This window comes from Echeneis naucrates, chromosome 21 (genome assembly GCF_900963305.1).
Source record: "Echeneis naucrates chromosome 21, fEcheNa1.1, whole genome shotgun sequence".
Lineage (NCBI taxonomy): Eukaryota > Metazoa > Chordata > Actinopteri > Carangiformes > Echeneidae > Echeneis > Echeneis naucrates.
Genome location: NC_042531.1, coordinates 5,985,364 through 5,998,466, shown reverse-complemented (window position 1 = coordinate 5,998,466; position 13,103 = coordinate 5,985,364). Strand labels below are relative to the sequence as shown.

Sequence of the window (13,103 nt, the reverse complement as noted above, 5' to 3'; positions counted from 1 at the left end):
ATTCTTTGTATATTGATGTTCCTTACAAGACGTGAAGGGACGTGATGTATAAAGCAGCCTTTTCCCTTTTCCCTGTTTCCTGCTGTGAAACAAACACACGCCATCTCAGATTCCCCTGCCAATAAAAGCTTTAATTCGATAACGTTAAGCGAGTTTCTTCCAACCCGCAGGCTTGGTTGTCAAGTGTGGACGAAGTTAAATTAGGACAAACATCTAATATTTGCCTTTTCAGTTGCTACTAAAAGATGCAATTTTTAGCACACATGCCATGGAGTTTTCTGATGCAGCGTTGAGCATTTATTCCCAAATCCATTTTTCTCTGAAACCTCATCTGTGTCCCTTTATTTATGGGTCAGAGACAGACCCAGATTCCCTGTTTTAAATGTCAGACTTTTATTCTTCTGGATCACAATCAAGCCTATAATTACTCTTAGTGTTATTTGGCTCCACAATCCATTTATGCTTATCACGGAGGTGCATTTGGTGCCAGGTGCTCAGGAGGACTTGGGTGTTGAACGGTTTCTACTGCTCAGAGTTACTGAGGCTGAACAGAGAAGCGCTGGCCAGGAACCTGTCTATCAAAGGGAGACAAAGGCCTGTTTCGTGATTACAGGGAGAGGCTGAAACTCCTTGGAGCTTACATCACCCCCCAAGAGGTTGCATAACACAAGTCTGCCATTCCAACAAAGCCATCAGCCCTGTTTCCCCTCGCTCGTCTCGCTCTCTTTCATCTGCTCAGAAATACCTGACATATGATTCCCCCCGTGCCTCCCATGATTGAGGAATGCCATGCATTTCAGGTGCTGACTCTCCTGGCATTGCATTTTGTTCTCAGTCTTTGTCGCTTCTCTCCTAACTGAAACTACATGCAGTGAAATCCAGAGGTGCTGATTCAGGTCTGTTCCACACTGTACTGTTTATGTACATACTGCAAATTTGCTGTTTAGGATAATTCTTCCAAGTGTCTACCAGTTAAACAGTAAAGCAAAGTAAAGAGTCACTCAGAATTTTTCGGTGCAGCATCACATCAGAAACATTTTGTCCACGTCTATTAAAATCCAATCAACCAGCCTTCTTAGATTTCAGTCCCACGGGGAGGGGGGGTCTTATTAACTTAGTATCTAAAGCGAGTGTCAACAACTAAATGACAGGACTGATCTTTTTTATAACATCCCACAGTTTTGTGACAACCTGCTTGTGTCTGTGCTTTTTGCAGATGGTATGTACCTCTGTTCAGCCTCATCTTTCTGATGATCTGCTGCTACGCCAGGATCATCTGCGTAGCCAACGAGAGGGTGAGTACCTCCTAATGTGTTCTAAGCAGCCCGACACTGGTAATCAAACTGAATTCAGATGCTTTGTGACTGTTTGGAAAACTGGCCATAGTTACGAGAGGGTTGTTTGAGTGTTCATAGATTCCTCTACTTGGGAAGAATATTGTTGAAATTTCTCACAAATAGAGTTGGTAGAATTATAAAATGTGTGTGATATGTTATTTCTAAGTTGGGATATTATTTAGAGTTGGAATTTCAAGATATAATATTCTACAAGCCAATAGAATATGTAAAGCATTGATTAATCAGGCCACCAGTTAGCTGATTTCCTTTGCACACTGGCATGTAATTTTCCATTGCAAGGGCACAGTTGAATGTGCCAGAGGCAGCATTCCTTCAAGTTCACATGAATGCCATTCCCCTGATCTGATGACACCACACGGTGTGGTTCTAGGCCACTGGAAGGGCACTGCCAGACTTGCGTTACAACAATGCGTAGAGGGGATTCTGATTTGATTCAGCAAATGCAGAAAGGAGAGGAAGGGAGAATCTGGCTAAAGCCACACCAGACTGAAGAGAGAAGTGTCATTGTGATGTTTGTGAGGCCAAGATGGGACAGCGAAACTGATTCTGCAGATACCAGGATTGTAGAGAGACAATAGTGGAGACAGACAGCAGGTAGCTGGAGGGAAGGCAAAAGAAAAGATGCCACGCAGCTCTTTATCATGAATGTGATAGAAGAAAAAAACAAGAATGAATGAATGTAGCTGGTTTTCAACCTGCATCTTATAATTCATTCAGCTCACAGTATTCAGCTGTCTCTCCTCTCTCTATTATTCTGTTTTCCACCTTTCTCATTTTCACTGTCCTTCCGTTTTCCCTTCCACCTCCATTTATCTCTTGGTCTCCATCCCCCTCTCATTTTCCCTTTCCCCCTTTTTTTCTCTCTGCCTCCTAGTCTCTCTCCGTTTTGCCGTTTTGCTTTCTCTATCATATTTATGAAGAGCTCAAGCCTTATCTCTTTTTCAGCTGCAGGCTGTCTCACTTGAAAGAATTTCAAAAGCTTTGAAAGCAGGGTAGGTGGCGACGCAACGAGGAAGGGGATAAAGAAGAAGAGGCTGAGTGAAGAGAGGCGGGATGTTCGTTGGACGAAGAAGTTTCTCCACTCAGATCGGGGAGGAGAGAGAGAAAGGGGGATGCTGGGTGAAAATGACTCTGTAGCGCATTAGTTTACCAAATACAAGTCATTTACACCAGGATTATTTCGAAAAACATGGGCGCAATCTGAGTGGCAGTGTGAGCGTTCACTAACTAGAGGGATTGGAAAGCTAATGAGTCATTATCAGGACAGACAGAAAGGTCTGAGAGTGTGGTTGTTTGTTTTACGGATGCGATTTGTACATGCCCACTCCTTCCCTCCTAAGCCTCCCGCCTCAGCACTTAACTGGCTGAAGTGCTTGTTTTTTTGTTGCGGCTTAAGCAAGATTGCAACAAAAGCTGGATATGCACACTGGAGACCTGGCTGAAGCCTAATAATACTGCCACTTATTATCAGTGTTTGTTGATTTTGATGGATAGTGGTGCTCCGTTAGAAAGCAAAAGGGCTCCTCTGGAACAAGTTCAGTCTAATGACCGAATGGCTGTGGCCATTTTTTTTCTTCTTGCACTGCACAGACACACCATAGTCACACATGCATTTACAATGACAATCACGTCAGCACACAGAAACCATGGCAACATTGAGTTAATAAATAGCAGAACGGAAGAGCCGTTAGTGCACATCGTTCACGCTGCCTTTTTGTGTGTGCGTGAGCAGCTCACACAAGTCCTCCAGGGATTTGTCTGTTATATCTTGGGTTACATAAACCTCCTGGCTATCTACACCCCCCCCCCCAACCTCTGTTCCACCCTCACAAATCCCTATCTTGTGGATGGGTGTATGCATACATGTATGCGCGCGTGTGTTTCAGCTTGTGTCTGTTGACATTTTCCCTGCATTCCCTCGGGAGAGGAGTCAGAGGAAGAGCGAAAAGTATTCCCACGTTCTCTCCGGAGATCTCAGATCTGCCATGTTTGCTACACTTTTTCCTTTTTCTTTTACACTTAAAAAATTTTCTCCCTTTTCTCTATACCCATTATCTTGTTCTTTCTCGTGTCATATTGTGTGCACTGAAGCTGATCAGTTCCCCATTTTTGTGAGATGCCAAGAGCTTCCTCCTTGCCTCTTAGGTTCTGTTCTCTGCTCTGAATAAGGCATTTTTTTCCCAGCGATAGTGAAAAGGTAGAGGCATTTTGTGTGGTGTGGTAGCCAGTGCTCTTTCTTCCAACTTGTCAGTACAGCCTCTAACTTTTAGACCAAAAAAGAAGAAGCAAAAAACAAACAGAAAAACGATATAAATGGGTATACTTTTTTTCCTAAAGAGTATCTGCCTTGACCTTTTCTTTCTATGTTTTCTCTGAGCAGATGCAGTCATGGTTGGGAACCTTCAACCCGGAGAGGGAGAGACGAAAGGTAATGGCCTGTATGACCATCACATTTCTCAGCACACACACTCACACTTACACACATATATGCGCATACACATGGTGCGTGAGGATTAGAGTGTGTGCAGGATTAGCTCTTACGGTCATGCTGGGTAGGTGTCAAACACAGCAGGGAGAAATTTGACCTCTTGACTCTCTTCTAGTGTGTGTGCTTGAGTATGTATATAAATGTGTGTATTTAAATCCAGCTGCAGTGCTGTGCCTCTCCGATCTGTTCCTGACCTTACTGAATTAGCACGGGACAGATAAGGAAACGGAAGTTATATATTTATTATAGCTATAGCACCACCACCACGCAACCCCACACACCTTTACAATGATTAATGGGACATGAGTCACTTTGTGATGCCCACAAACTACCATCCACAACCACTTCATAGTTGATGGCCAACTGTGGTGACAAAAAAAAAGAAGCATGCTTCGAAATTTTGTTTTTCATTGGCTACATAACTATTCAGGCACAACTATAACTCTTTTGATTTGAAATGTGGTTGAACAGAACTTGAACCTCACTCTTCTGGAGCTTTGGAGGGAACTCTCCAGAGTCTGAAAAAATAAGCCAGAATTATCTTGGCATGAACTTGGATACTACAAATGGAAAACCTGTCCCACAATGTCAGCTGGGAGTGAATGATTTGGGAAGCAAGGTTTTCCCAAAAAGATGCAATTGGTTGGATTATAGGAAAAGTAGGATTCAGTATTTTTAGAGCTTGAGCTATAATTAAGACAGAATGTTTTTTCTTGGACTGTTTGAAAGCTTCTTGCTCTATCATTCTAACTCCTCCAGTTAGACATTTGCTTGTCCGTGCGTCAGTTATCTCCATGGAGATTCTGCATCATTAAAATTTTCAATTTTCATAGCAGTTCGACTCCTGAAAAAGTTGCTGTGCTGCTTTTAGTCACCTACTCAACCTCTTCCCTTTCTACAGCTCTATGGATACACCTCCACTTCGCGGGGTGAAGGGTGGAGGGCAGGTTAGGGTTAAGGTTATGTAGATGCTGCCCCTAAGTGGCAGATGTAATTACTGCACATTGAACCGGTGTAACCCTCAGCAGTGACGTTAGTGTGCACAAATGTGTTGCATCAACAAGCTTACACACACCTTCATATGGGCTAATTGTGATGTGTAGCACAGAGTGTAAATAAGTCAGCAGTGGTTTTTGTCACACTCTCGTTTCCTCGTGTTTCTCTTTCCCAGTTGTTCTCCTCGTTTCCATCTGCTTTTCACTTTGCCCTCTCTTTCTCTTTTTTCTCCCTTCCGCTCTCTCTCTCTCTCTCTCTCTCACTCTCTCTTTCTCTCCCTCACTCCTGTACTCATACCCAGCATGAATAAAGCAGCAAGCCAGGTTCATGGACATGAATATTTATGAGAGTTTATGCACGCGCTGCAATGCTTTAAAACAACAACAACAGCCTGCCTGATTGTGCTTGCCAAGCCAGCCAGCTCTCGCTTATGTGTTCATGAGTCTGTCTGTGTGTGTGTGTGTGTGTGTGTGTGTGTGTGTGTGTGTGTGTGTGGCAGCAGGTGTAAACCAGAGAAAGCAATTCCTGCTGGGTGTATGAAGACCGCTGGCTCTCGTGATTTCCATTCACTTTGTCAAATCTCCCTCCCTCTGTGTCTCACATGTTCTCTGTTACCGTGTCACACACTCGTGCATGCGCACATACACACTTCTCATGCTCTGTGCTGACACTTGTGACTTCTTACCTTTGCCATTCTTGATATCTCTCTTGCTTCCTCTCTCCCCACCCCCTCTATCTTCATGCATCTGACTGTGTGAATCAGGCTGGAGCGATGACGTGAAGTGGGCAGTTATCAGTCAGTCGCAGGGTTGTGACACATCTGTGTGTTAGTTGAGCGATTTGTCGGTGGTCATGCACAGGCACAAACACCCTTTGAGTGACACAAAGACTTGCAGCAGCACAGGTCAGTGAGAAGATATCCTGTAAAGGGTATTTAAGTCAGGACTCACACATATACAAACATGCACATGTATACACACACCTTTAAACACATTTGCACAACTGCACACACAGCAGCTCAGTCCTGTCGGGTAGCAACAAAGCTGGCTGTGCAAACAGCGAGCTGCTTGTTCGTTATCTTCCCAGGGTGTTTGTTTACTGAGCCACACAAGCTCTGCCTTGAGTCACAATGTGATGTGTCTACTGGCTGTCTGTACAGATGTGTGTAGCTGCGTGCACAACAATGTCCTGTGGAGTATTATCTCTGCATCCATGTGTCCTTATTTGTCTACCCAGTTTTTAATTTACATGCCACCAATACTCTGAAGAACTCATCTATGAGGACACTGCAAGAATAGCTCAGTTCGTCTCACAAGAACAGTTCGGTTCGTCTCGCAAGGGCTCTTAAGCGTCACGCTTTGCTTTGACAAAACACACACCTGCTTTGTAAGGATCACCTCTCCAGCTGCTAAAAAGTATTTCTGGTATGTTTGAGTTTTAGTTATTCTTGAACACGTTTGTAAAATTTAAGAACTCTTACGAAAAACCTCAGCAGAAGTTTAGATTTAGATTGTGGCAAACGATTTTGCTCGGCTGTCATGGAGTTGTAAATACTCAAAAATGCTCTTTCGCTGAGCATTTTAAGGGCTTCTTGGCAATGTTGGTGTAAAAGGAAAAAAATTGGATCGAATAGATAACATTAGAATTTACCTTCTTCATTATTTACCTGTGACATGCTGATTAAGGATCTTTACTTCATCATGATCACACAGGTCACATAAAATCCTTACGACTCTCATTCTAGCAGCTGTAGATGATTGTCATGATGGAAAATATGAGCATGTTCTGTGTTGTGGGAAAAAAAAAATTCTGAAACATCAAAAAAATTTTTCAATGAAATTTCACTCCTAAAACACTTAAGAAGTCCTTAAATTAAAATGCAAACGTGCATTTGGGAAACGTGACACAGTTATTTTTAGAGCAGGCGAGTGCAGTGGGTGGTAGATGACATGGGCTGCTTTCCGTGACCCTCTGTAATCTAACGTGTGTTGTTAATGTTGGGACCACTGTGCCCGCCGCACATAGTTACGGTTTCATTCCCCTCTGCTTCCCGAGCAGCGCAGGGGCCTCTGACACAGGAGGACTGTAATTAAAAACAAGAGTCTCTTCCTCCTCCTCCTCCTCCTCCTCCTCCTGCTATTCCACATCCTGTCTCTTGTGAACAGAAATTCCTCAAATGCCTGACTCCACACCTCACCTATATTTTATCTGAGATTACTTGGCTCTGTGTATTCCTTTAAACCCAATTTCAGGAACCGTCCACGCTCCACTCACTTGTAAATCTCAAGTCTGTCTTCCACGTTGCCTCTTTCAGGCTCCCGGCTTTGCCATTTTCCTCTCTCGTCCCAGTACACACATAATAAAGCACGCACAAATTTGTGATGGCCATGTCAAGAAGGAGCTTGACGTGGCCAGTGATGTCAGAGCTTCCCATAATAATAGACGCTAATAGGTCTTAATGTTTTTTTCTGGGTCATGGTGTTACAGATCATGACGTTGAACAGCTTCTCTTTGGTTGGTCCTAAACAGCCTCTGTGCGTTGAAAATGGGGCTTTTATATCCAATACCCACCCACCACACACACACACACACACACACATATATAGACATACAATATCACTGGGGGGCTCTCGTGATATTCATTTGAATTGTTTAAAATGCCTGTGTTAAAGCTTGCATGCCTAAGGGTCTTCTGGTGAGTAATTAATTTCCAGCTTGTGGGGGTAGAGACCAGAGCTTGTGGGCCTGCCTCCTGGCTCAGGCTGTCTGTATGTGTGCGTGCGTGTGTGTGTGTGTGTGTGTGTGTGTGTGTAGAAAAAGAAAGAGAGGCTTTGCGCTGGCTCGGCTACTGCGTCCTAGCCTGGGAGGGGGGGAAGGGGGCGGCAGCGCAGCGCAGAAAATCGATCCAGGGGCCGCGCTTCTCAGCCTCTTCCAAACGCAAGAGTCCTCCTCTCCGGGGAATTAGATAACGGCTTGTAAAAGCTCTCCACCGCCAGGCTCTCCCCCTCCTCGACTTTTAGCTGCTGCCGCATCTCTCTGTCTTCCTGCCTCACTGCTTGTCCATGAGATATTGAATTCATCCCGTTCACATGAAGGCAAAGTACTGGCTTCGAGTTTAATTGGAATCCGACTTTCTTCTCATAACTGTGTGGATATTGCGTATCATCAGCAGGTTAATATTTTATTAGGTTTTAATTGGCCTTTTGTTGTTTGGTTCAGCGCACTGATCTTCCAGTTAGGACACTGATTCTGTGTGCGTTTGAAATGTAGAGAAACAACGGCGTTAATGTGTGTATTCAATGTCCTCACAGGAGTCAGCAGTCACTCTTCTCTTCTCCAGGTTTCCTTGGCTGAGGAGGTCAAGCCACTGAAGTGGTATCCCTCCGTTTACCTGCTGGTGTCAATCTTTCCCCTCATCAACAGGTAACACACACACAAAAGAGACACACCTGTACGACGTATAAACTTCATGCTCTGTTGTTTTATTTGCTTGTTGGCTTCACTCTACTCTCTTATCTCATCTCTCTCTGCTCCCCCAGCTCTTCCTTTCCATTCCTCACTCTTGATTTTGCTTATCTGAACTCTCACGAAGCTTTGCTCTGGCAGCACAAACGTTGAAGGAAGTGTGTGTGTGTGTTGGAGGTATAGAGAATTTTATTGGCTTTTTTTAAAACCTGGGCTTCATCGACTGAGTGGTGGGAGGGGGCGAGTGGTCCAGTAAATGATAACCCCAGTGCTGTTATTACTCCTTCACTTCCTTTCCTTACCTCCCTCCCTCTTCTCTTTCTCTGCATATCCCCATCTCCCTCTTTCTTTCATTTGCCATTGCTCCCTTCCCTCCCCTCCTCCCTTCCCTCCCCTCCCTCAACACTGAACCAGTGTGATTGACAGGTCAGGGTTACTAAGTGATTAGCTGCGGCGGCTCTGCTTGTCGCCACGGCGATGTAGGCGGAGACACAGGTCAATTACAGGGTCAACGTCTTTCAAAGGCTCCGCTCAAACACTGCCCATCCCCCCCACCATCCCACCCTCAACTCCCACCCCTGTCGCCCTCTTACCCTTTCCTCCTCCTCTTTTACCTCTCCATCTATTCAACCCCCCTCCGCCACCCGTGCCCTGGCTGTCAGCTGATGAAGATGACAAACAGCATCCTGTGCTAACCCCAAAACGCCCTCTCTTCCTTCCCTCCCTTTACTTTACTCCCCACTTTTTTCCTTCCTTCCTTCCGTGAATGTCACTTTCTCTTCCCCTCTCCCCCTTTTACACCAGAACATCTTTCTCACCACCCCCCCGTGTTTTTTTTATGTCAGCTCCCCACCTCCTCAACCTCCTCTTCCTCCATCACTTTTCCTTTCCTCCGTCACACAAAGCCCTCGCTCTCTCTCTCCCTCTCTTGAGCAAACAAGCGCTTGCTCGCTCACTCACTCAGCTCTGCTCCGCTCTGCCTTTCTCCAGAGAGCGAATGAGGAGAAAACGGGAATGAATTGCTCTCTCGTCGTCGTCCTCCACCACCACCACCACCACCTCCTCCTCCTCTTCCTCCTCCTCCTCCCTCATTCAGCAGCGCTGGCTGTATACAGCTCCAGCTCCTATTAATTTGTTAGCCTCCCCTCCATCTCACCCCTTTCTCTACTCACTCACCTCCCTTACTCCCTCCCCCATGGCTCATATCCTCCTCCGCCTTCTCTTCCTCCCCTCTTTCTCTATCTCTCCCTCCTTCCTCTCCTCCCCTCTGCTGAGTGCTGGAGTGTGTAAAGTGTTTGTCACGGTGCCGTGCCGATGTCGCTGTGCTCTGCCGTGTGGAAGCAGCGCACGGCAGACAGTCTTAGTGTGTGTTTTGCTTTATGCGTGAGTGTGTGTGTGTGTGTGTGTAGGCGGGTGGTTGGCTTCGTGTCAAGGCGAATGTGCTGTCTTTGCTTGTTGCCATGTGTGTGCGTGTGTGTGTGTGTGTGTGCGCTTGTTTGTCTGCCTCAGCTTGCAGTGTGCGTTTTTGCGTGTCTGTCTATGACTGTTCCCGTGTGTTTGTATTTGTGTGTGTTTTTAATATTTTGTGTGTGTGTGTGTGTGTGTGCCTAGCGTGTGTGTGTGTATGTGTGTCTGAGTGGGGGATTATTTCTATCTGAGCTCCAAAGCCTCCTAAACAGGGCTTAGAGAGACGGCCCAGGGCAGCCGCTAAAGCCGTTGGGTAGATCTCTCTCTCCCTCCCTCTCCCTCTCGCTCTTTTTCTCTCCCTTTCTCTCTCTCTCTCTCTCTCTCTCTCTCTCTCGTTTCTCCCTGCCCTGATCCAATGCGTTAATACACAGACACTCCCACACACAAACACACTCTTGTTTTGGCCTTCATCTGCTACCACACACACATAGGAAAACGCACACAGACAGTCACACGCCACACGCAATTTTAATCTGTTCCAAATGCACACTGGTAAATGTGTTAATTCGACACCAGCTGTTGCGAATTGGAATGGGAAAGCGCTCCTACTTTTCCTCGCCTGCGCTCTCACACACATGCGTGGAGGAATCATTATACATCATTTTACTGTCCACATCTCCACATCTCCACATCTCCACATCTTTCTTCCTCCCTCGCTCCCTCATTCACTTTCCCTCATTTGGGAACACAAAAGTAGCACCAGGCGCTCACAACTTAGCACTTATCTGTCCTCTTTCTCCTCTTCTCACTTTGACTTCTCCCCTCTTCTATTCTCTCTGCCACTTAAATCTCTCCTCTCCTTGTGTGTGTGTGTGTGTGCGTTTGTGTGTGTGTAACCACTGCCTGGGCACGACTAGAGTTTTCACAGTCTGCTTCTCACATCGCCTCCCCTGTGTGCTTTATGGTGTGGGTGTGTGTTTGTTTACAAGGCTTGTCTAGATTCCTACTGTGCGTGCTTGTACGCCTGTTTGCATAAATAAACCCTCTCCTCGGAAACTAGCTGCCGATTTCTGTGGCGCTGCGCAACTTGATGAGCAAGTGCTCCTCCTGGACAGCCTGCTTGTCTTTTACAAGGACTTTTTTTCTCTGCTTTAACACCCTCCCCTTTTACCTTTTGACACCAAGCAGCAAGAAACAGCCATCCTCATTTAGTGTCTTTTTTTCCACCCTCCTCTTTCAGGCTTTGTTTAGAAACTCTAACCTCTAAAGCAAGACGGGAGAGTGAGTTGCCTTTAAACAGTCAACCTTATATGCCTTGCAGAGCGGTGGATAGATATGCCCTGGCGGTGGGGCTTGAACCTGTGATGTGTCTGTAACCTTGAGTTCACCCTGTCCCTCCAGGAGGCAGCTTGCATCCTCCTAGTTATTCTTGGTTTCCCCTCGATGCTGCGTGTGGGTTTTGCGTTGTGCATAGACCTATACGTGCTTGCAGGGGATTTTTTGTATGGGCTCCCTACAGCGCCTAAGCCGCCTGCCTTTCTCTGGAGGAGATCTGATTTCTCTGCTCCAGGCGAGCAGCAAGAACAAGACAGCGTGTGCATGCATCTGTGTGTGCTTCAGTGCGCACTTCAGTGCGCGTCTGCGTCTTTGTGTGTTTAGCGCACACACGCCTGCACGCACAACCCGGGCCAGGCAGACCTTCCCCATCTCCGTTCTGCACTTTGAAAAACGAGGGAGGAAATCTCAGAGCAGCAGTTATTATTCATCCCTCAAAGAGAACGGGGAGGAGGCGGAGGGAGGGGGGGAGGGATGGATGAAGGGAGGGAGGAAGAAAGAGAGAGCCAAACAGGAGGGATGAAGGAGGGGTGGGGGGGATACATTAACTCCTATCTCACTGTATTCGGCTTTCTGCATCCCAGGATGCGCTCATTTTCTCCCTCTCTTTCTCTCACTCCTGCTCTATCCTTCATCCTTCCTTTCTACACTGCCTTCCTTCCGTTCGTTGCCTCTACGCCTCTTGGAATATCTTGAATTCGGTACACATGGATGTGTGTTCGTGCCTCCATGTGTGTAGGCTGGTCTGTGGTTAGTACTGTACAGCCTAATATCTTTTGTGGTGTATTTTGTTTACTTGAACAAGTGAGCTCCTCAGATGCTGAAAGGCAGTTTGCGAGGTTCCATCTCTCATCTGTTTATTTTCAATCTCCCCCCCCTTTTTCTTTTTTTTTAAAATCCATCTCTTCACGTTCAATTTACGTATGAGAGTGGCAGCGGCCTGTTTACCAAAATAAGTTTTAAACTTGATATAGTTTGCAAGTATTTGATATTTGTATTTAATTTAGAGGCATAGAGGCAAAATACAGGTGGGGGGGGCAGGCCAAATCTCAATATGAATATAGTTTTATACACTACAATTTGCAGGCTAAAAAGCACATACAAAGACAAAGATGTTCCCGCAATTTTTACATTTTCTTTTCTCTTGTTTATGCACAGATAACAGAAATCCTCCTAAATCAAAGAAAAATGTGTGATGGGATGGCCACCTTGATGTGACGATTCAGCCACATATGGCTGTGTGGCCTTGATAATATTTGGTAGATATATGACCATGCCTACTGTGTGTGTGCGTGCCCACGTGTGTGCCTTTGTATCTCAGGCAGTGATCGGAGTGTAACTGAAGATGGCGAGCCCAGTTGCTATTTGTCTCCCACTGAGCAGCAGAAACGCTCTGCTATTAATCCCTGTTTAGCAACAGAGAGTTGGCCTACGGGGCTGTGTAAAGTGCAAACACACACACACACACGCACACACACACACACACACACACACACAGGGCAGGCACCTGCACAAAGCTGAGGTTCTCCACACGTTACCAGAGTAGACGTAACCATGAAACGTGTATTTGCAAGCATTTAGGTGAATAAAATGTAAAATGTAAACTTCTCGTTTCAACACACACATGTCCATGCAGTGATACAAACACTTACACCCATATACAGCCAAATAAACTATATTCTGACCCATAAGCCCAATTGACAAAAATAAGCCTTACAAAGCAACGTACCCCTTCACAAATGTAGAAACACTTACATACATTTATGTAGACATATATGGTATACACATGCAAATGGTAAAGCAGAATCTAGATAACCTCCCGCACACACACTTGGGCACGTGCACACATTCACAGGCGCATGCAACACAAACACATCCACACACAGACAGACACACACACACACACACACACTCCCCATTCTCCCTCCCTCTGCTCTTTCAGGCACGTCTTTAAATATTCATCACTCTGGCTGCTCTGAGAGTACCGTAAACGCTGCCTCACACTCCAGGGAATCGCTAAAGCCTACTCTATCATCTGCAATCCCTCCCTCCTC

The 13,103-nt window shown here is 45.8% G+C and overlaps 1 protein-coding gene across 2 annotated transcripts in view; it reads left to right on the top strand.

Annotated features, from left to right (window-relative positions):
* The window catches only part of LOC115035220 (cyclic AMP receptor-like protein A), a 44,553-nt gene that overhangs the window by 15,169 nt on the left and 16,281 nt on the right, over positions 1-13,103 (top strand). For both annotated transcript variants that reach the window (XM_029492944.1, XM_029492943.1), the window contains exons 9-11: positions 1,217-1,295; positions 3,739-3,786; positions 8,183-8,265. In XM_029492944.1, coding sequence (XP_029348804.1) covers positions 1,217-1,295; positions 3,739-3,786; positions 8,183-8,265 — 210 coding nt within the window. The remainder of the gene's footprint in view (positions 1-1,216; positions 1,296-3,738; positions 3,787-8,182; positions 8,266-13,103) is intronic.